This window comes from Parasteatoda tepidariorum, chromosome 12 (assembly GCF_982258835.1).
Source record: "Parasteatoda tepidariorum strain Cologne lab strain chromosome 12, Ptep-v5.0, whole genome shotgun sequence".
NCBI lineage: Eukaryota > Metazoa > Arthropoda > Arachnida > Araneae > Theridiidae > Parasteatoda > Parasteatoda tepidariorum.
The window spans coordinates 31,849,459-31,873,525 of record NC_141766.1 but is presented as its reverse complement, the minus strand read 5'-3'; the positions used below and the strand labels follow the sequence as shown (position 1 = coordinate 31,873,525).

General features: G+C 27.7%; 1 protein-coding gene across 4 annotated transcripts in view; it reads left to right on the top strand.

Annotated features, from left to right (window-relative positions):
• Positions 1-24,067, top strand: part of LOC107440923 (dual specificity calcium/calmodulin-dependent 3',5'-cyclic nucleotide phosphodiesterase 1A) — a 549,727-nt gene that overhangs the window by 501,666 nt on the left and 23,994 nt on the right. For all 4 annotated transcript variants that reach the window (XR_015430831.1, XR_015430832.1, XM_043040985.3 and 1 more), the window contains one exon: positions 15,047-15,187. Coding sequence is in view for 2 of the 4 variants with exons in the window: in XM_043040985.3 (XP_042896919.3) it covers positions 15,047-15,187 (141 nt within the window). In the remaining 2 variants the exon portion in view is untranslated. The remainder of the gene's footprint in view (positions 1-15,046; positions 15,188-24,067) is intronic.

Below are 24,067 nucleotides of genomic sequence, written 5' to 3'. Positions count from 1 at the left end.
TATCAATGCATGAAAATCACATCACAATATTTTCTAAATGTTTATAAGACACTATCATCGGTTGTAATCAGAGAACGAAACTTATATACTTTTTATTGTTGTTAATTTACGTCGCACTAGAACTGCACAATGGGCTATTGGCGACGGTCTGGGAAACATCCCGGAGGATGATCCGAAGACATGCCATCACAATTTTGATCCTCTGCGGAGGGGATGGCACCACTTCGGTAGCCAGCCGACCTGCACCCGAAGTCGAGCACTTTACGGTAGCACAGTTTAACGAGGACCAATACCGCACACCCTCGGTCCCTACGCAGACTGATCCAAGTGGTCACCCACCCGCACACTGACCGCAGCCAGTGATGCTTGACTTCAAGGGATATATTTTTTAAACGAGACGGAAAAAATAATAGAAAGACTTACAACGCCATCTGTCAAAATATTTTTAAACTAAAACCTACAATTCTAAAAGAAAAAGTCATGCCATGTCACATTAATTTTCAGACAGAAGGTATTTTAACTTAATGGTTTCATTTTTTAACTGATTGTATTTTTAAAAAGCATATACATCTTCTTATGCAATTTTTTTATTCGAAGGAGAGTAACAAATCGAAAATTCCGTCATAGCTGAAACGTACTTATCAAGTAGGCAATACTGTAAGAAATTCCAGATTAAATTACGACGATAAGTACATTCTGCGTGCCAGTAATACTGTAAAATCACTGAATCACTGTAACTAAATAAATGTTACTATCAAAATTGCGGTTAAAAAATTTTCAATGAAAATAAATTTTATGGCAAAACGGATTTTACACGAAGAAAAAATTCCGGTAAAATTACCACTCTTGTATGTACTAACTAATTAATTAACTAATTCAGCTTTCTCCTTAATAATATAAAAATTATTTCAGTCTGAGTTGAAAATTAGAAAGTCTATATTATAAGTCAAAGCTTTGTTATGTACTAACAATAATAAAATGAATATTTCAAAAGGAATTTAAAAAAATACAACTTTGTGATAACTCTGTAAATTTCAGTAACGTTTTCAGAACTAACTCTAAAAAAGACCGTTTACATTAATGGGTTAGTACCAAGGACTCAATGAACTCATTCTCTCTAATTTAAATATTTTTAAATATTATCCATCGAATAAGCAGAACGATAATAAATCTGTGATTAAATTTGTATTTATTTAATAGTTTATTTTATAAAACACTTTACAAATGAAAACATGAAGATAGACTGATCGTAAAATACTTCTATAACAATAATAAAATGAATATTTTAAAAGGAATTTAAAAAAAAAAGAACGAATCTTTGTGATAACTCTGTAAATTTCAGTAACGTTTTCAGAACTAACCCTAAAAAAAAGTGTTTGCATTAATGGGTTAGTACCAAGAACTCAATGAACTCATTCTTTCTAATTTAAATATTTTTAAATATTATCTATCAGATAAGCAAAACGATGATAAATCTACCATTAAACTCATATTTATTTAATAGTTTATTTTATACAACACTTTGCAAATGAAAACATGAAGATAAACTGATCGTAAAATACTTGTTATCTTTAAAAAAAACTCAACAGAAGCAAAAATAAATATGTCGTTTTCTTGTAAAAGCCATGTTCGATTCGATGTTCAAGAATAAATACCAACTTCAATCGGATAACATTTTGTCATTAATAAAGCAAAGTTCTTCAGTTTCCCAACTAAATCTGTTAACACATTCCTTAATTAAATGGTTGAGGATTCAAACAGAGCTGATTATTTGAAGTGCGATAAAAGCCGCTAAGAAAATAAACTTCTGGGAACGATAAGGAATTTCGCCATCAATTTCAACTTCATTCTTTGGGCGAATTCGAGACAGGCTTTTCTTTATTTTTCTAAAAGGGAAATAAGGAATGTCGGAAATTTGTAACCGTAAATTCTTGTCGTTAATACGGAAATATAAGTATGGAAATTCCCTTTTAAACATCATTCGTGTGAGGATTTGTTGTTAGTGGTTTTGTTTTAGCAGAAGTCAAAATTTCATTTGGATAAGTATTCAATGATTAAGATTAAAAAGTTCTTGAACATTTAATTTTATCAACAAATCAGCTTTAATTTAAAAGACTCAACTTTATTTTTCTTTAAAATAATTTGCATTAGTTATGCTCTGAGCGCACGAAATTCGATTTAAAATTGAACTCTAATATCAGTACTTGTATCACAATAACGTGCAAATTTCTTCTTAAATTGAATGCGATTTTAAATTTAATCAACTTTCTGTTCACCTAAGGCCATAATATTAGATAAGTAAAATTTAAAGTGTTTATTTGCACCATGATATAGTTCAACTTTGGACCATATACATGTAAAGATTTGTTTTAAGCGGTTTTATTTTAGCAAGAATCAAGCACTAATTAAAATTTCATTTGGATAAGTGATCAATCATTAGCATTAAAAAAATCTAAATTTGTATTTAACATTTAATTTTCTCCACATAGCAGCTATAATTTAAAAGACTCAACTTTATTTTTAAATGATTTGCATAAGTTATGTTCTGATTATACACTCTCAGGAAATACGATTCAAAATTGAACCCTAATATCAGTACTTGAATCACAATATCACGAAAATTTCTTTTTAAATTTAATAGTCTTTCTGTTCAACTAGAACCTCAAAATTGGATAAGTAATTTTTTTTAATGGTGGGCACTTGGGGTTTGTCCCAATGGCCACAGAAATGCTACTCTCTTCTCGTTACCCAGTGGGCACCTGTGGCGAAACAACGGCGGTGGAGCAGCGTCGCCCACGTCACACAACCACAAACCCGTTTATAGGGCGGATCACATTCACACACAAAGAGGAAAGGACATAGAACACAGAGAGAAAAAGGAACATCCTTGCCCTGAGAAGGATTCGAACCTGCGGCCAATGGCTCCGTAGTCAGATACGCTAACCACTCGGCCACCTGGTCGGAGGATAAGTAAATTTAAAAAGTATTTATTTGCATCATAATATGATTCACCTTTGGACCATAAATGCAAAGATCTTTTGTAAGCAGTTTTATTTTAGCAGAAATCAAACGCTAATAAAAATTTAATTTGGATAAATATTGAGTGATTAGCATGAAAAAATTTAAATTTTTTTTTGAACTTTTCATCTTCTTAACAAAACAAATTTTATTTAAAAGATTCAATTTTATTTTTATTTAAAATGTTTTACATACGTTATGTGTTTAATACGCACTTTCACGAAATTCGATTTGAAATTCACTGTTTTATAAGTACTTGAATCGCAACATCATGTAGATTTTTTTCTAAATTTAATAAGGTTTTAAATTCAATCATCTTTCTGTTCAATTCAAACCATAAAGCCGAATAAAAGAGTTTATTTGCAGGATAATATAGTTCAACCATATAAAAATTACAAAAGAACCATATAAAGGTTACATAAAATCTGCCCGATATTAAGAATATGGTTAAAAAATTATACATATAATCGGTGCTCTGAATCATAATATCATGCAAAATTCTTTACAGTATAATAAGGCTTTAGATTCGCCCTACGATTAAAAAAGCACTTACTATTCATATTTTCGTTCCAACTTAAACCATAAAGTCATGCAATCAAATTAAACAAGAATTTATTAATATAGTTCAACTTAGGACCATATAAATTTTATACAAAATCTTCCCAATATGGTTCAAAAATTATCCATACTGTCGGTAATATGAATCATAATATCAAGCGAAGCTTTTTCAAAGTTAAGACATTAAATTTAACCCTTTCTTCGTTTAAAAAGTACCCAAATATTGTATAATGAAATTTTACAAGTATAAATTTGCTAGCCGTGGTGGCTCAGGGAAATAGAGCGCTCGAATTCCAATGAGGTGAACCGGGTTCGAATCCCAGCGATGATTGGTCGATTCGAATTCCGCAGCCGGCTTGCACTAACCACAGTGAAGTAGAATATCATCAGTGGTAGACGGATCATGGGTTAGTGTCCCCTTGCCGTCAGGCAAACCGTAAGAGGTTTTCGTGGTTTTCCTCTCCATGTAGCGCAAATGCTTATTAGTTCCATCAAAAATCCTCCACGAAGGCAAAGTTCTTGATTCAGGAGTTCCCTTGTCTTCTGGATGGGGTTCAAAATCACTTGGGTACCGAGTTGAGCGTTAGTAGTTGTAAACCCTAAAGTGTGGGTCGGCTGTTCAGCGCCGGTTATAAAATAAAATAAAAGTAAAAATTTTTGCAAGATATATAGTTCAACTTAGGACCATATAAATGCTATACAAAATCTGATTAGCATTATAATTGTGGTTGGAAACCAAACCATAATATTGATACTTTAAATCTTAATATAGGACAAAATTCTTTAATATTTAATAGTGCTTTAAATTTAAAACTTTTTTCGTTAAAAATAAACTATTATATAGTGCAATCGAATTTAACAAGAATTAATATGTATGCTAATCTTGTTCAACATAGCACAATAATAAAGGTACGAAAAATCTGTACGATAGTATAGCTTCACGCATTCCTCTAGAATTAAAAATTTTTAACGCTAGAATTAAAAGTTTTGCCTTCACAATGCTTTTAAGAACTTTTAGCATAAATATAAAGAGAAATTGGTTATTCTTTATTTTAAAAAATATTTTGTTAAAAAATTGTAGGTAATTCGATTGTGATATATATTCTTAAAATTGTTACGAAAAAAATTTTTGCTAAAAAAAACATTATGCTGTTATGCACTGTTAAAAAAAATTGAAACGCGTTAAACCGTAATATCATTCAAATTTGATGCATTCGTAATACAGTGAAAATATGAACAATAATAACGATATAATGAGTTTTCTCAAACAAGATTACAGGATACTACTCAACAAAAACATGGTTTAATAAAACTCCTTATTTACCCATCTCGATTTGATCGCAAGGTTGGGAGAAGATATTCCCACCAACCCAGACAAATCATGACTAAGAACCATATTTCCATCAGGCTAAAAGCGAGAGATTTTTGTGCTAATATTTTTTATTTATTTCAAAAACGCATTAGACTCAATAAGTACTAGACGAGGGCTAGTTTGTATCGGAGAAAGAAACTATGGTAAAATTACCAATCTGTATGTTTATGACATTTCTGGTAAAAAAAAAAAAATTATATATATATATATATAAATTCCGGAAAATAAAACCAAAATATACGGTATTTAAACCATTAATTTGGTAAATTTTCAGATAATATATTAACGGTTTATCGAAGATTCCAGTTTACAAACTTATAGTTCTCATTATCACTTTAGTAAAAAATACGAAACTTGAAAGTAAATTTTAGTGAATAAATAGTTTTTATGCCATGCTATAGAGTATCATGATAAAATTACCGAACTCTTCCCCATCTACAAAATTTCATCCCTCATCACAAAACCATATTTTATAGTTAATTTCACCAAATTCATTATCAAAGCTCTTCAATAAAAAGGAGCTTTTTGGTGTTCTCGTAGAGCCAGGAGTCACATACTACAATATTCTGGTAGTTATAACCATAGTTTTTTCTTCTTAGTTTATAAAAATAGACTTATCCCAAAGTAAGCACTAAAAATGAAACTTTGGAAATTTTTCTTCATAATTATTCTAAAATTTTCACGCTTAATCATATATATATATATATATATATAGTGATACTAAGAATACAAAAATTAATACAAATTCTAGAAAAATAATTCCCATTTTTTTATATAGTTTTTTTCTACACTTAATGTTTTTATTAATATCAAGAATTCAATTTTAGAAAACCGAATTTCTGTTTAATAATTATTCTTATCATAACCATATTTTTCAGTAAAGATATGAACTAGAATCAATTACGAAAAAAAAAATTCCTACAATGTAATATGAATTTCACCAACATATTTTTACAATTTTTCTATAGAATCACTTTACTGTTTTAATTGATAATACTAAACCCGTTTCAGACTTTAAAATTCCCACTTCAATGGTGATTGTGTAATTTTTCCGTATAATCATCTTTAGAAATATTTTTTTCCAAAAAGTTTGATGCTAAGAAAACAAAATAATACGTATTCTAGCGCAATAATTCTCATTTTATATAGATTTTTTTGCACTTAATGTTTTCATTAACATCAAAAATACAATTTTAGAAAACCGAATTTCTATTTAATAATTATTCTTATCATAACCATATTTTTTCAGTAAAGATATGAACTTGAATCAATTACGAAAAAAAAATCCTGCAATGTAATAAGAATTTCCCCAACATATTTTTACAATTTTACTACAGAATCACTTTACCGTTTTAATTGATAATACTAAACCGGCTTCAGACTTTAAATGTCCCACTTCAATAATGATTGTGTAATTTTGTCGTATAATCATTTTCAGAAATATTTCTTATTCTACGACATCGTTAAACCTCAATCGACTTAAAAAGAGGGAATTTCCTTTGGCATTTCTCTTCTTTATGAAAAGGACATCTAAAAATAGAATTTTCTTTTTGTTTTATCACGAGCTCTTTTACTTGCTTAGGCATAAGTTGAATAACAACTTAAGTTATGATTAATTATTCTTATATTGATAGGACAATTATCTTCAACATTTTTTACTTCTCAAATTCATTATATAATTGGAGTTTTAAGACATTATGGGAACGCTTAAAAGCTTGGTTACTTTTATCAAAGCGCTTTTGCAAAAATTTATTTAAAATTAGCGATTAAATATTGTGTTATAATAAGCTATAAAATTTGGTAAATGTGATAAAATTTGATAGCTTAATCATGATACCATAAAGCATGGTATAAAAATCATTTATTCGATTAAATTTACTTTTCAATTTTGTATTTTTTTACTAAATGCGTGGTCATAAAAACTTTGAAAATCAGAATTCCCAGCAAATTATATAGACTAAAAAGTTACTGAATGAGTAGTTAGTATACCTCATATTTTGGTTTCATTGACAAAAATTATGGGTCTTTTTTACTAGAAATTTAATAATCGTACACAACGGTAATTTTAAAAGAATTTTTTTTCTCAGTGAAGTTAAGGAAATTCTGAGAAACTTATTATTCATATAGCCGATAACGTAAGCTTTTCTTTAATATCTGATAACAACAAACGCCATGTTTTTCTTAATTTTATTTTTTTTAATATTTCTTTAGTTTCAATTTTTGCTTAATTTGTATGCAATTTGCATATTGTTTACTTCAAATTATAAAAGGAATTTCGTTAAAGAAAATAAATAAGTAAAATAATTTATTCTAATGTGAAGGATCAAATACTTATAAGATAAACGTTAAATTCTGCGTCAACCCAGGAATAGCAACACATATTTCAATCAATTCAATATTTAAGTCTAAAAAGAATTCTATAATAAAGGGAGTTTTACCCTTAAAGGACGGAAAGTCTAAATTTGGATAGGAATTTATTTCACGAAATTTAATAAGCATTTTGAAGATGTTTTAGTTCCCGACTGTCGGAAGTACTATATATTATATGAAATTGACTATCTGGTATTATTCTATTTTATTTAGCTTACTTAGAAAATTTTAAAAAATGTATTTTAACCTTTAAGACACATTCAGAAGAAAAAAAATTTTAATATTAGGCATTTATATTTAGTTCATCAGAAAATAAAATCATCATTCAAATTCTTTGTTCAACGGCAACTAATATCTAGGAAAAACTTATTGTTTTAAAAAAGATTTTAAAAAAGAATTTAAGAAATCAGAGATAGCTCATAATTCAAGTTAATGCAGGCTACCAAAAATGCTCATCGAACATAATATTAAATAAATTGAACATAATACGAAATGCAACAGATTGATGAATGAACCAAAATTTTTAAAACTTTATACCAACTTTTTTATACAGCAAATGAATGAAAAATTAACCCAGATTTTTAATACTTAATATCAACTTTTTTGCACCAACTTTTGTATACAACAGGTGGTAACTTTCTTAAACTAAATGTGATGTAGTAAATCACCATGGGTGACTCATGGTTCAAATTGACTCATGGTTTTTTGCACCAACTTTTTTATACAACAGGTGGTAACTTTCTTATACTGAATGTGTTGTAGTAAATCACCAGGGGTGACTCATGGTTCTTGGTGTTACACTGCACCAAGAACCAAGGATAGTTCTTGGTATAATGAAACACCAACACCAGCTCTTTGTTGTCTGGGTCAGAGTTCGAAAAGCGAGTTGAAGAAATCAAACATAGCTCAAAATTCAAGTTTTAAAAAATGAACATGGACAAAATGGACATCAAACAATCAATAAAATAAAGTGAAAAAAGTGCAAAATGCGTTAGCCTATTTTAAAAATGGACCAGATTTTTTAACACCTACACTGTAAAAAATTTTAGTGTATCCTAACACCAAGAATGGTGGAAACTATTTTATACCAAAAGTGGTGTAATGAAACACCACCGATGATTTATGGTTCTTCGTGTGTTACACTGCACCGTAAACCAAAGATAGTTCGTAGTGTTATGAAATATCAAAGATATAATTTCACACTACTTGGTGCAAAGTAGCAGCAACTCTGCGTTGCACCAATTACTGTGAACGTTGCTCTAGAAAAAGCCGTGAACCAAATCAATTTCAAAATTCACTTTCATTATTTTAAACTTAAAACTAATCATTACGTACCACGAGTTTTAGAAAAAACTATATGCCTTTAAAATGTGTTGAATATAAACTCAGATAAAAAGTATGTACAAAGTAATTTATGCATTACGAATTCATTCATAATCACTATTTGTCCCTTTAAAATGCAATTGTAACAATATCACACTGTAAAAAAAATCCGATACATATCACGGTATAAAATATCAAATTACGGTATAAAGTATCAAATCATCATCCGTGAAATAGTATGCCTTGAATTTCATAGTAATATTCATTTAATAAAAGTGATTCGGTGATTTTACGGTAATTATTACTGTAAAAATTACGGTACATCGAGTTTTTTGTTTCGTAGCATGTTCTGATAAAAATGGATTTTACAATAAAAAGAATCGGCACCCTGATGATCATCATCCGTAAAATAGTATGCCTTGAATTCCATAATAATATTTATTTAATTAAAGTGATTCGGTGATTTTACGTTAATTATTACTGTAAAAATTACGGTACATCGAATTTTTGTTACGTAGCATGTTCTGATAAAAATGGATTTTACAATAAAAAGAATCGGCACCCTGATGAGTGCCGGTTACCGCAATTTCAACCGGAATCTTTTACAGTGTAGTTTAAAAATAGAATAAAATGCTATGTCCATCTTCTTAAGTTCATATCTTAGTTCAGCCTCTTAAACACGTGTATTAAGCTACGTTCATTATCTTATTTTGAACTTTGTCTATTTATTCAAATTATAGAAACTAAGTATAGGTTATGTTATGTTTTTTTAGATTAAAAACATTTCGGTATCATGATTAGAACGTTTATGATTATGTGTTGTTATTTTTGGGAGAAAAACAATTTCCACTACTACGAAACTTTTAAATGAATAACCAACGAATTGTAAAATAAACTTATTGCGTAATTCAGCATTATTAGTATGACGATATGATTATGACGGCAGGGTTGAATTTATTTCACATATGGGAATCTACGTACTTAAAATTTACATTGCAAATCAATAATGACGTGGATATGACCAATCATTATGCTTGATACAACTCATGATTATCGATTTATTTCAAAACACCAATACAATGCTCTAAGTTCAAATTAATCATTTCCTAAAATTTTTCCCTGAGATTGTAAACTTTCCGGGAAATTTCCGCTTCCGTTAATAGTTTCCTTTCTAATAGGTCTTTTTATTGGAAATTTTCAAAAAGAGTCAGATATTACTTAAAAGTATTTTTAAAAATTATGACGTGTTACAAATATGACTTATCATTACAAGTTGTTGCGTGTTTATAGCTTGTAATACGGTGGGGTGATTGAAAGGCGTTCGAGCCAAATATAATTCATATTCTTTTTCACAAATCTATTGATTATCTAGTGAAGATTTTTATTGTTACTACCACATTATAAAATGCAAACATTGTACTGAATGTCAAGAGTTCTTGAGAATTATCTATTCTGTAGAATATAAAAATCTTTTCACAACATTAATTACACTTTTATTTAAAAAAAAAAAACATACAAACAGAAATGCAAAAATATGACAAATATATCCATCACCTAAAAGATATTTCTGTCTAAGTAGCACAGAAATTATGTACAATACAATTAAAAGACAAGTTTAAAATAAATGATAATGAATTTTCAAAAAAAATTTTAAATATTTAAATAGAGGTTGAAAAATGTATGGAGATACACATACATTTTCAGACTAAATATTAAACAGAATAATTAAAAAATATGCTTTTGTTGTTGTATGCTGTTATCGTAGACCATTAAGGCAAGGGGTGCGATTGTTCTTGTTTTCAAATGGTGCCATATATGACCAAGAATTCCACTTCTATCACATCCATAAGCCACACCCGTTTATAGGGTGGATCCATTCATACATACATTCAATCCGCCATAGATCCGAATTTTGACCTGAAGCAGAGATCAATCAATCTCCAGCTCAGTACCCCCAGAGGTTTAATTTGTTATGTGAGTATAAAGGACTTTGTGACCCGACAGATTTAACGTGCACCAGTCACCTTTTAATACACGGGGAGTCTTCGGCCGGCTGAATTCGAACTCCCGTTCTACGAACAAGAATCCAGCACCCAGCCAACCAGTCTATCCCGGCCCTATATATTTTTGTTTATGGTATAGAATGCCAAAGCGAATGAATAGAATACAATACATTGTGCAGAATGTCATACACTGTATATAATCCCGAGGAATTGTATATAATGCCATGCATTGTATGGAAAGTCATGCATTGTATAGAATACTTTACGTTGTTTAAAATACCGTGCATTACATAGACTATTTAATTGAAATATAGAAGGGTCCCTTAAGTAATTCCTAAAAATACCTGCTTTTAAGATTTTCCTTGTAATATTCCTCTGAGTTTTTTGCAATAAAATTATCATATTTGACGATTTTCTGAAAATGATATGTTTCACGCATAAAATATCATTTTGATTTAAATTATCATTCGGAAGCTCCGTGAAAAAGTTTTATTAATCCCCATAAAAATTCCCATAATTACTATTATACAGTGAAAGTGAATCATCCTAAATAACTTTTAATCAATTGATCGAATTTTCGCCTGATAGAACTTAAATTTTTTGGTTTAAAAAGGTGACCTCAAATTTACTAATTAATTAGTGCCTACAATATTTTACGTTACGGAATCGAACACGATGAATTCGGAATTCTGACTCTCAAGTTAAGGGAGGCCGCTTCAATCTGGGAAATATGGTCCCAATACCTTGGTCATGACCCCTAGTGTTTATTTTACTTCTTACGTATTGCACCCTATCTCGAGAACTTTTAAGGGAATCAATAAATTTCTGCACAAAATTATAAAGCTCGTTTTTCCAAAGATAATATCATGCAAAATATATTTTTAACAAATTTTTTTTCAATATTTTATTTAATAATAGTCGAAAAACATTTGAATTTTATACAACTTTTTACATCATTTTAAAGAAAGTGATTTCCTATAACAAAAAGCAACATTTCAACGAAATAGGTCGAATATTCATCAAATTTTAGAAAAGTCGTTCATTTAAAATTCGATTTATATGGATTCTTTGCTCTCGATTCGATTGTTTTCTCTAATAAACCTTAGTGTAATCCTGAAAATTTGATATATCTCAATATCCTCTTCTAACTCTCGTCCTGCCATTCTTCATTCTCTGTTAATTAAATTAACATGTTATCAGTTAAGCTAACTACATTCAACATTAAAATCGCGTCATAAATATATACTTATAATAGAAAGTGACCTTGAAATGCCCTTGGTATTTAGAAATAGAATCAAGCAATAAAAATGTTTATTGCATGATTCTATCCCCCAGTTTATGCTATTAGAGAAAAACGTGCGTATCTCCGATTTTCATCTTATTGCACAACATCATTTAATTGTAAGAGCTGTAAAAATACTAATTAGTTTCAAGCTCCATCTTAAAATTATTATTTGCATAATAATAGTAATGCATTTCTTAAAAAGGCGCATTTCTTTTGTTAAATGAACAAACTTAATTTAGATTTTAAAAGAGCTTCCAATTAGCTTCTTTTTTCTTATCCAACGTTGCATAATAATCTTGAAAAGAGATATACGTGTCGATAAAAAGCGGAAATAGTTATAGTGAATTGATTTGTCTAATTTAAATGGAAACAGCGATTGAAAAACAAAATCATGGTCATTCAAGTATTTAGAATTAATTTCAGTGATTAGATTTTCACTTATTCATAGAATTTGAAATAAGTTAAAATATAGATTTTTTTTCATACTTTAAAGTTATTTGTAATTATTAATACAAACATTATTAATTGTTACCTCAGCTCTTAAATTTTTTTGAAAGGCAATGTTTAGAGTTTTAAAGATAATGATTTGAATATTTTCATTTAACTGATTCATTTCGTTCTACTGATAAGAATATTTCTGACTTGACAAGGCCGGGATAGCCTGGTTGGTAGGGGGCTGGGCCCATGTCCGAGAGTTCACGGATTCGAACCCCGCCAGCCGAAGACTCCCAGTGTGGTAAATCATGACTGATGCACGTTAAATCTGTCGAGTCGCAAAGTCCTCCATGTTCCCATAACAAATCAATACTTCTGAGGATACTGGATTGGAGATCGATCATTCTCTGATTCAGGTCAAAATTACGATCTGTGGATGAATGAATGGATATATGAATGAGTCCGCTCCATAAAACGGGCTGTGTTGTGTGTGTGGCTGAAGACGAATTCTTGGCCATAGATGGCGCTTAGATGGCATATCTCGGCGCCACTGAAAAACAGGAAACGCACCCTCTACCTTAAATTAGCTCGGTTTCACCAAGCAGGCTTGCTAGTGTGGCAAGTGGCATAAGAAACAACAATAATAACTGACTTGAGAGGGCTCAGTTTTCCTGTAAACAATTTCTCAGAAGAATGGTCAAAAAACGCACATCTTGACATACATTCCATTCGCTTAAAAGTTTTTAAGATACATCAAAATAAGCAAAAAGTTAAATTAAAATTGCCGATCTTCTGATTAAGCTGATGGACCATATTTTCCAAATTGCAACTCATTGTACCATTGAAATCGGAAATTATTAGGTCATGATGCGTTATAGCGGTGGTCACTATATAAAGCTTCCTAACTATCCTATGGTGTACAACTGTGGTGGTTAGAGCATTCTACTACGAACCCGTAGGTTCTTTGCTAGAATCCTACTCGTAGCCAACGAACATTTCTCTTTCATATTTCTCTCTCCACCTAACTTTTGATCTATGCGTTTTGCTCAAACATGAGTTTATGCTGCTTCAATTTTGAGTACATGGGGTTTAAAAAATCGATCATATTTGTTTCGGAACTATTGTGCACCTTTTTTGTAAACTTTGAGAAACCCTTTTTTATAATGTACTATACCGTTTTAAAGTAAAACATTTTTCTACCTTTCTACATGATCATCACTTTGCATTTAGTCCCGCAGTGGACAGATCGTTAAGACACGGTTCCCAGCAGATCACTGAAGTCAAGCATCATTGGTTGCGGTCAGTGTGAGGGTGGGATACCACTTGGATCAGTCTGCGTAGACACCGAGGGTGTGCGGTATTGGTCCTCATTAAACTGTTCTTCCGTAAAGGGCTAGACTTCGAGTGCAGGTCGTCGGGCTACCGCAGCTGGGGTGCCATCCCCTCTGCAGAGGATCAAAATTGTGATGGCATGTCTTCAGATCATCCGCAGGGATGTTTCCCAGACCGTCGCCAATAGCCCATTGTGCAGCTCTAGTGCAACGTAAATGAAACTCAACTACGGCAACAACTTCGTATTTAAATCCATGACGTATCAGTCTCCCGACATCACTCTTCTACAATAGTTTTAATAGAACATTATCACACACTCTATAGTCCAACCTCACCCCCAAAGACAAGCTGCACAAATTGAAATACTATTTTACCAAAATATGACTCAGCTTCTACAACGAGGCTAAATGTAAGGACGTCACGGGAAGGTATATATATATATATATAGATAGATAGATAGATAGATAGATAGATAGATAGATAGATAGATAGATATGTTACACACTGAGAAAACTACCAGAACATGGTAAAATATGGTAACTTTGTCACGATACCTTAAAGTGTTAAAAAATGACCTTGAATAAAGGCCATAAAAACCATTTATTCGGTTAAATTTGCTTTTCAGTTTTGTAACTAATTTTTTCGCAGTGAGAACGGTAATTTTGAAAAGCAGAATTTCAGGTTAATCATTACCATATGAACGGAAAAATTATTGAATGAATGATAGACTCTAATTACTAGTAAAAAATATTTTGGTATATTTTAATTATAAAAAACAGTCTAATAGTTTTTAAAAAAATCTTTTAGATTATCAGAATTATATTTGTACTAAAATATAAAATCCAAAAAAAAAATGTAGTTTAAATTTTTTTCAGTCATATTTAAGCATTTATCAATAATTGATTTTGTTGATTAAAGACAATTCAATAATGAAAAACAGTTTTTATTAGATCTAAATAACTGCAAATTGAAAAAGTTATTGTTTGGAAATAAGACGTGTTTGGAAGATTTTACCTTTAACGCAGAAAAAAAACACCGATGTTTTATGCTGTACTTCATAACCATAAATTACTAAAATGCTAAATATAATATTTTTTACGTATTTTGGCCTAAATTATTATAAAATAATGAAAAAAGTAAGGAAAATATGCTTAATAAAAATTCAGCGTTAAAGGGTTAAAAAGGATAAAATATTCTAGAAAATTAAAGAATTTTAGAACTTTTCTTCGGGACTGGCCTCGTATTATTAAGTACTTAGTGATTTAATCTGAGCGCCTAATTTATTGACATTTAAATTCATTTATATTTAATTTTTATTAATATTTTATTCGTATTATTTTATATTTGCAGGTTCCGACCTCTACAATGGAAAATTTCATGACACAAGTACTGCACGGTTATACCCGTCACAAAAACCCTTACCACAATGATCTCCATGCTGCTGACGTCACTCAAACAGTGCACTATATGTTATGTCAACAAGGATTAGCGGTAAATAATGACCTTGTCTCCATCTTTTCTCTCTTTTTTTTATTTTCTCCTATCTCGAAATCTTTTCTCCAACCACAAAGAAAAATGATACTCATGTTTAGTAAAACTTTCCAAAATAGTTTTTGATTAATTAGATTTTTTCATACAACTTGATACAGATGCATATTTAAATACAATATGACAAGTCTTAATTTTCTCCAGACAAAAACAAAAGAGGACTATATCTTGAGGATATATTAAATTGCAATTTATCACGCAATGCTACTTTTACGAATGTTGCTACTTTTGCTGGCAACTCTTCGTTGATTAGCTCAGTAAATTAAGATTTTTTAACAATGGTGAATTAAGATGTCTAAGTGCTTCCTTTTTTTTTAAGTGTTCGACCTTAAAAACTTCGTCTTATCCTTTATATGACATTCCTTATCAGAGCATCGCTTTTTCCTAGGATGCTTCACGCCAATTAAGTTCCGTTCTCTGAAGATTTTACAGTCATGCAGCCAATCATTTGTTAGTTACTTTCTAGAATAAAACGTTAAGAAAAAACTTAAAATATTAAGAGAGATGTTATTTATTCCGAGTTTTTTAGCCTCGTTTTAATATCTCAAAATATGTCTCAGAATGTGATTTTCTTTGTACGCATTTTTTATTTTGCATCCATTTTAATATGTGTATAGATTGTATAGATTAATAATAATACACTTACAGCACACCTACTCACACACAGGCATACTTTGAAAATTATAGTTAGCAGTATATATATATATATATATATATATATATATATATATATATATATATATATATATATATATATATATATATATATATATATACGTATATATATATATATATATAGATAGATAGATAGATAGATAGATAGATAGATAGATAGATAGATAGATAGATAGATAGATATAGATAGATAGATAGGTCACACACTAAGAAAACCACCAGAACATGGTAAAATTTAGTAACTTTGTCACGATACCTTAAAGTGTTAAAAAATGACCATGAATAAAGGGCATAAAAACCTTTTATTCGGTTAAATTTACTTTTCAGTTTTGTAACTAATTTTTTCGCAGTAAGAGCGGTAATTTTAAAAAGCAGAATTTCAGGTTAATCATTACCATATGAACGGAAAAATTATTAAATGAATAATAGAAATTCTATTTGGGTCTAATTTGGTTTTATTAACCAAGGCTCTTTGTTCAATTTTCCAGAAATTTCGTTACAGTTTGCCAAAATTTATGATATATATATATATATATATATATATATATATATATATATATATATATATATATATATATATATATATATATATATATATATATATATATGTATATATATATAATATATATATATATATATATATATATATATATATATATATATATATGTATATATATATATATATATATATATATATATATATATATATATATATATATATATATATATATATATATATTTATTCGATATACCTTACGTGCATATCACGTGAAGTCATTAATTAAACTATAAATGAATTAAAAGTATTAAAAAATCAATAACCTGGGTATTACTTAAAAGTCATTAATATCAAATCTCAGAATTGCAAAATTAAGTACCACAAAGTGTTTTTTTTATTAATTAGTTTCAAATATACTTTTGATTTTTTAGAGTAGGGATTAACAGAAATATAACAATACTTTTAAAAAATACCTGCATTTTATAATTACTGAAAGTTAATAAGCATTTAAAACCCTTTGATTTTTTCTTTGCTTGCTTATCCTTCTAATGCTTTCATAATAATCAAAGGCAATCAAGGTAATTAAAAACCAATTTCTTTTACATTTTTAAAGTTTAAAAGCTTATTTACGCTTTATTTTACACGCACAAAAAAAAGAACGATTGCAGTGCTTATAATTATTTTGTTGTCTAAAATAAATAAAAGTATAAAAAAATAGTTTTAATATCGTTTAATCTTCTATACTTATAAAAAGTCCTTTTTAATTTTCTTAATTAATGCTAGTTCATTATTAAAATTCAACTTGCCGGAGAAATACTACAAAAATTTGATTAATCCTATAATTAGGAATTTTTAATCCAATTTTTTTCATTTTGAGCTTGTATGTTTATACGTTCATCTCCTAATTATGAAAATAATATTTAATGGATATTGTCTTTTTAACATGCATACGTAAGTATTACGCTGAAAAAGAAGAATAAAGATTAATATAATTTCAACGCTATTATTTAATGAGATAATTCTCCTTACGTTTAGGATGGATCAAGTAGATAAATCACTTGAATTTCTTAGTAACGTATTTTACTACCTTGTTCTCAAATAAAATAGGAAGTTACGTGTTTAAATCGTAGTAAATCAATTTCCTGTCTGAATTCCCAACAAAAACAGTTCGTTGACATAATTGTTTCGAAATAGTATTTTTATTGTGACGCTAATTTGTGAAATATTCCAATTATGACGTCAAAATCACTTTTACGTTATTAATTGATAAAAACGTTAGTGCAACTAACGCTAATATTATTGATAACAATATAATATTATTTTCAAAATTCTTAATTATTTTTTTTTCCTATTTTTTCATTTAAATACTAATGCGGAACAAATATTAAACTTTTAGAAATTATATCAAATTTTTACTGCAATTTCTTGATTTTTCACCAAACCTTGATTATTAATTTATTGAAGGATCATTGGAAGATTCAATTTCCGAACTAAATATTCAACAAAAACACTTCCTTTACATAGTTGTTTCAAAACTGTATTTTTATTGTGAAGTTAATTTGGAAAATATAACGACAAAATCAATTTTCATCATTAATTGAAGACATTAGTGATTGATAGTATATTGATATCAAATTATTGGCATAAATATAACATTATTTTCAAAACCTTTTCATTTTTATCCAATTTTAGTTCTATTTTCATATTTATGTAGAACAAATATTACATTTATAGAAACTATTTAAAATGTTTTTGTAGTTCTTTAACTTTTTAGCAATCCTTGGTGGATTGGTAAAAAATTTTACCAATTTATGGATGGATTTTTGTATCTTATAGATAACAATACAAGATATTTGTATTTTTTTAACATTTGTCTACTTTTATATATAACTCTTGTGACATGATTTTGTTACAAATATTAGTCTATTGGTAACAATATGATATTTTCATTATTAAAATTTCCAACTCCATTTAAGATATCTGGTTTATTATCACATATAGTTAAAGCAACTGTGAATATTATTAAACCTAAATTGATTGAACTAGAATTCGTTTAACTAACATACTATTTAAGACGGAGTTAGAATTTGTAATAGTTATATATTTTTACATCGTAGTAAATTAATTTCCCGATTAAATCTCCAACAAAAACAGTTCGTTAACATAATAGTTTCAAAATTGTATTTTCATTATGACGTTACTTTGGGAAATACACCAACTAAGACTACAAAAATCAGTTTTATATCATTAATTGATAAAAGCACTAGTGACTAATGTCAAAATTACGGTATACTTCTTAATAGATTTGAATGAATGTCGAACAAATATTAAATATATATATATAATATATATATATATATATATATATATATATATATATATATATATATATATATATATATATATATATATATATATATATATATATATATATATATATATATATATATATATATATATATATATATATATATATATATATATATATATATATATATATATATATATATATATATTATTTATATATATATATATATATATATATATATATATATTATATTATATATAGATATATTATTTTTTACTTATTATTTCCCACCCCTCTTTTTTTCATATGTATATAATTTTTCTTTGTTTTATTCTTCATTTTGAACTTATATATATATATATATATATATATATATATATATATATATATATATATATATATATATATATATATATTATTTATTTATTTATTTTTTTTTTTTTTTGTAACAAAAAATCTTTTTATTACTAAAATTTCCAACTTCACTTAAGATAGCTGGTTTATAATCATAGACAGTTAAAACAACTATAAATATTATTAAACCTAAATTGATTGACAGAGAATTCGTTTAAATTAACAGACAATTTAAGACAGAGTTAGAAGCTTACAAGTAACAAAAAAAATTTATTCTATGATAAACATAATTATTGGATACGGCCACGTTTTCCCGATTTCAGATCATCAGTTTGTTTATAGAATATTTTTTATCGATAACAATATAATACAAATACAGACGCAATAAATTACCATTTGTCTACTCTTGTGAAACGTATTTATAACAGATTCGCGAAGAGAATATTAATAATTTGGATAACAATATTATCTTTTTATCATAAAGAATTTACGTGTAACTCGAGCGCGTGTAATTTTTTATTACCGTATACAGTTTACGCTATGGTAAATATTATGGGACTCTGAATAGAGAATTCAATTGAATTATCACAAAATCAGAGTAGTTCCCCACATAAAAAAAAATTCTGGTTAAATTACATAGTACATGGTAATGGTAATATTTAGTTTAAACCGTAATACTAGCAATAAAAACCAAATTTTACGGTTTTAGACCATTTATTTGGTATTTATTCGTTAATATGGTAACAGTTTACAAGAAATTCAGGTTTTCAAAAGTAAAGCTCTTATTAGCACACATTTAGTAAAACTACATAACTGAAAAATAATTTGACTGAAAAAATGGTTTTTTAGTCGTGCTCTGAGACTATTACCTTAGAGTCTAAGGTATCGTGATAAAATTATCAAATTTTACAACTTTTACTAAATTTTATCATATATTATAAAACCATATTTTATAATTAAATTTACTAAAATCATTGTGAAGAGAGGTTGCTACGCCATGCTTTAAGGTATCATGATAAAATTTTCAAATTCAACCACATTTACCCAAATTTTATTACATAATATAAAACCGTATTTTATAGTTAATTTTACCAAAATCATTACCTAAGTGCTTTGATAATAATAACCAAGCATTGTTGTGTTTCTATAGAGCCGGAAGCACGGTAAAGTTTGCCTTATTCAGGTAAATTTAACCATACTTTTATTCGCAGTGCGATATATAATTGAATTAAATAATTATTTTCTTACACCCGTATAAAACGCTTAGATTTTTACTTTTGTTTGTCCTGAAATTTTCAGAAAGAAAATGAAAAATACCTAAGAATATATTTAAAAAAAATCTTACACTTCTCGCCGGGAGTCAATCATTGTATACATTTAAATAATATTTGTGTGCAGTAGAAAGTAAAATTGTTTTGTACGTGAGAGCAATTGATAGTTATTTAAAGTATTAATACAATTTCAAATTTTTTGGAGCAGCTAGAAATAGGGAAAATAATTAAAATTTCCCCTTCTTACAAATTTGTCAATCAATTCGAGTCAGAAACAATTTAAGCATGCACTGGGAAAAAGAAATAAGGCTAAAACTACCAGTATTTGGTAAAATTTATCGTGTTTCTGGCTCTATAAAAACACCACAATGCTTGATAATTATTATCAAAGCACTTAGGTAATGATTTTGGTAAAATTAACTATAAAATATGGTTTAATAGTATGTAATAAAATTTGGATAAATGTGGTTGAATTTGAAAATTTTATCATGATACCTTAAAGCATGGCACAGCAACCATCTATTCGGCTAAATTTGATTTTCAGTTTTGTAGTTTTTGCTAAACTTTGAAGCTAATAAGAAATATAACTTTGAAAACTAGAATTTCCAGCAAACAGTTATTATATGAACTAAAAAATTATTAAATGACTAGTTTAAATTCTATATATTTTGGTTTTATTAGCCAGAAATATTATGTTTTTTTTAAACCGGAAATGTCATTTACACACATTACGGTAATTTTACCAATTTTTTTCAGTGCAATACTTTTTTTTTATTATCTAATAATGATTTTAAATTCACTGAAATATCTTAAAGCATGGCATAGAAACCATTTACTCAGCGAAATTTGATTTTTCAGTTTCGTAGTTTTTACTAAACTTTGAAACTAATAAGAACTATAACTTTGAAAACTGGAATTTCCAGCAAACCGTTATTATATGAACTAAAAAATTACTAAATGACTGGTTTAAATACTATATATTTTGGGTTTTTTTAGCCAGAAATTGGGTTTTTTTTTACCAGAAATGCCATTTACATGCATCACGGTAACTTTGCCAAAATGTTTTTCGCCGTGTTATAATTTTTATTTATAATTCACTAATGGTTTTAAATAACTGAAATAATTTATAATTTTTAATTCATTTAAAATTAAGTTTCAAAATCATTTAATTCTTCAAAAGTTGTTTACCTAAGTTCGTAGTTGAGATTTTAACTTGGATACCATGAACTAATTTATTAAGTTAAGTTCGAAGCTGAGGCTGATGTGGTATTTTATGAGACTCTAAATACGTCAGTAAAAGATTTTTATGATCCCTTAAACCAGATTGAAAGCCGTTTTCCATCCAATAAAAATATTTTCTAAACCCAAATAATACATTATTTTTAAGTTATCAAATTTTCGTATAGGTTTTAAATTGGTAATTATTCTATATAAAATACTCGTCACGTGATACTTATGTTTTTAAGGTTGAAAATTATTTTTTTTTGCAGTTGAAGTTTTCAGATAACAAATTTTAACTCTTTTTTTTTTGAGAATTTCATGTTTCCTTTAAAAATATTATTTTATCTTAATTTTTATTTATTTGATCGATAACTAAATGTAGATTTATATATTAAACTGTCAATTAAAACCAATCAGCGTTAATAAAGAATCAAATCTACGTGGTTCCATTTCCATATTGTAGAATGTGATAATGATAAATGGTTTAAACGAAAATTCTCAATTAAATTCCCTTCCAATTATGTTTCTCGAAAAACGCATTTAAAGTTTAAAGGTGAGCCTGTTGTAATTGGATTTTTTAATAGAGTTTCGTCACTCAAAATGCTATACAAAGTAATCTACCGCAAAACTTTTTTTTTTTTGTATTCTTAAGACTTTAAGGATCAAACTTTGTTGATAGTTCCTTTTCTTCAAAAAATTTTGCATTTTCTGCTAAATTACTATCAAGTACCTATTTTGAAAATAGTTTTTTTTCTATGATTCACTGAGTAAATCTATAATTCAGGTTAAAATGTTTATAAGACTAATCAATATGCCAAATTTCAATACCTAGTTTGCATCTTCAAATTTCATTTTCAATTTTTAGACCAATTATTTCATCAGTAACATTGAAAGAAAAATTAAGCAAATTTAAGCTACATTTTTATAATATATGTAGAATAATATTTTTAAGTTTGTAATATTCAAATTAGCTTAAAACTCTCACATTAATTATACACAAATAATTCGCAAGTTAATTAATGATATTAAAATCGTGTATATATTATGCAGCAAGTTTTAATATTTATACTCTTCAAATTTTATTTGCAATTTGTGGGTCGAATCGTTCATCGAATTTAGCCCGCAAGCCTAAACTATTATTATTTAATATGTGAAATGAAACAAAAATTATGAAACTCAAAGTAGAAGGAAACTTGCAAATTGAAAGCATATACATGATTTGTAAATTATGTAAAGCATCTTTTGCAATTAAAGAAACTCAATTGAAATTGAGTGCACAAATTGCAAGTTTTATTGTCTGGATTTTATTTATAAAAGCTGTATTTTTCGCTGTATTCTATCGAAAATAAATAATTATTTAATTTGATTTAAAAACTTATCACCAAATTAATTCGAAACGCTAAGACTTAATTTTTGTTTTCCTCAAATTTTAATCTCAACTAATAAGCTGATTTCTTCATCCGATTAAGTTAGCAAATTTATACTGCCATTACGCATAAAATTGAACAAAAAGTTGAGAAATTCAATGAAGCATAAAGCAGAAGCGACAAATTGAATGAATATAAATGATTTAAAAATTGGACAAAACCTTTTTCGCAATTTAAAAAAATTCAATTGAAATCGCGAATACAAATTGCAAGTTTTATTCTCTTGATTTTATTTACAAAAGCTGTACTTTTATTCAGTAAAAGGTTTTATAGATGAGGGTTAAATGCTTTATAAATAAAGGTAAGTTATTGATTGTTCTTAAGATTAGATCACGCAAATCTCATATTTCACCATTCAACCAAAGTAAGTATCGATTTAGGTAACTATTTTCTACTTAATCGTTATCATTAACTGCTTTGTTTCAAAAATGGTCGCCATTTTTTTTATCTATTTTAGCCTTTATAATCTATCTATTAGTATTTGTGAAATTTATGGCAAATATATTAATGTTTGCAAACACATTTACAAACGTATGCTACTGTTTACTAAAATTTTACACTTCGCTCTCTTTTTGTTTGAACAAATTTTTAAACAATATTTTGATTTCAAACATGTCTTTAATTTTACACCTTATGCTCAAATTAACAACTGAAAGGCTTTAATTTTTAATCTTTTTGTTTTTTTTTTAAAAATAATTAATTCACACTGGTCAATTAAAATTGACGTGAGTTCCATTTGCTAAGGAAATAATTCAAACTACAAAATACTTTGAGTTATTTATTAAATTCTGAATTTAATATTTAAATTTTTATTCGATAATAAAGTTTAAATTTTTGATTTAATTATAAAGTTTAAACTTTGAATCAATTGGTAAATTTTGATTTCATTAATTCCTTATTTGGTTTAATTTTGAAATTGTGCGCTTGATTATTAATTTTTGGTATAACTTTTAATTTTTTTTTAAATGTCAAATTGAATGATTGAATATTGCATTCATTTTTATGAGTGTGTTTCAAAATATTGCATTCAAATTGCATATAAAAATTCAGCTTAATTAAATAAAAAAA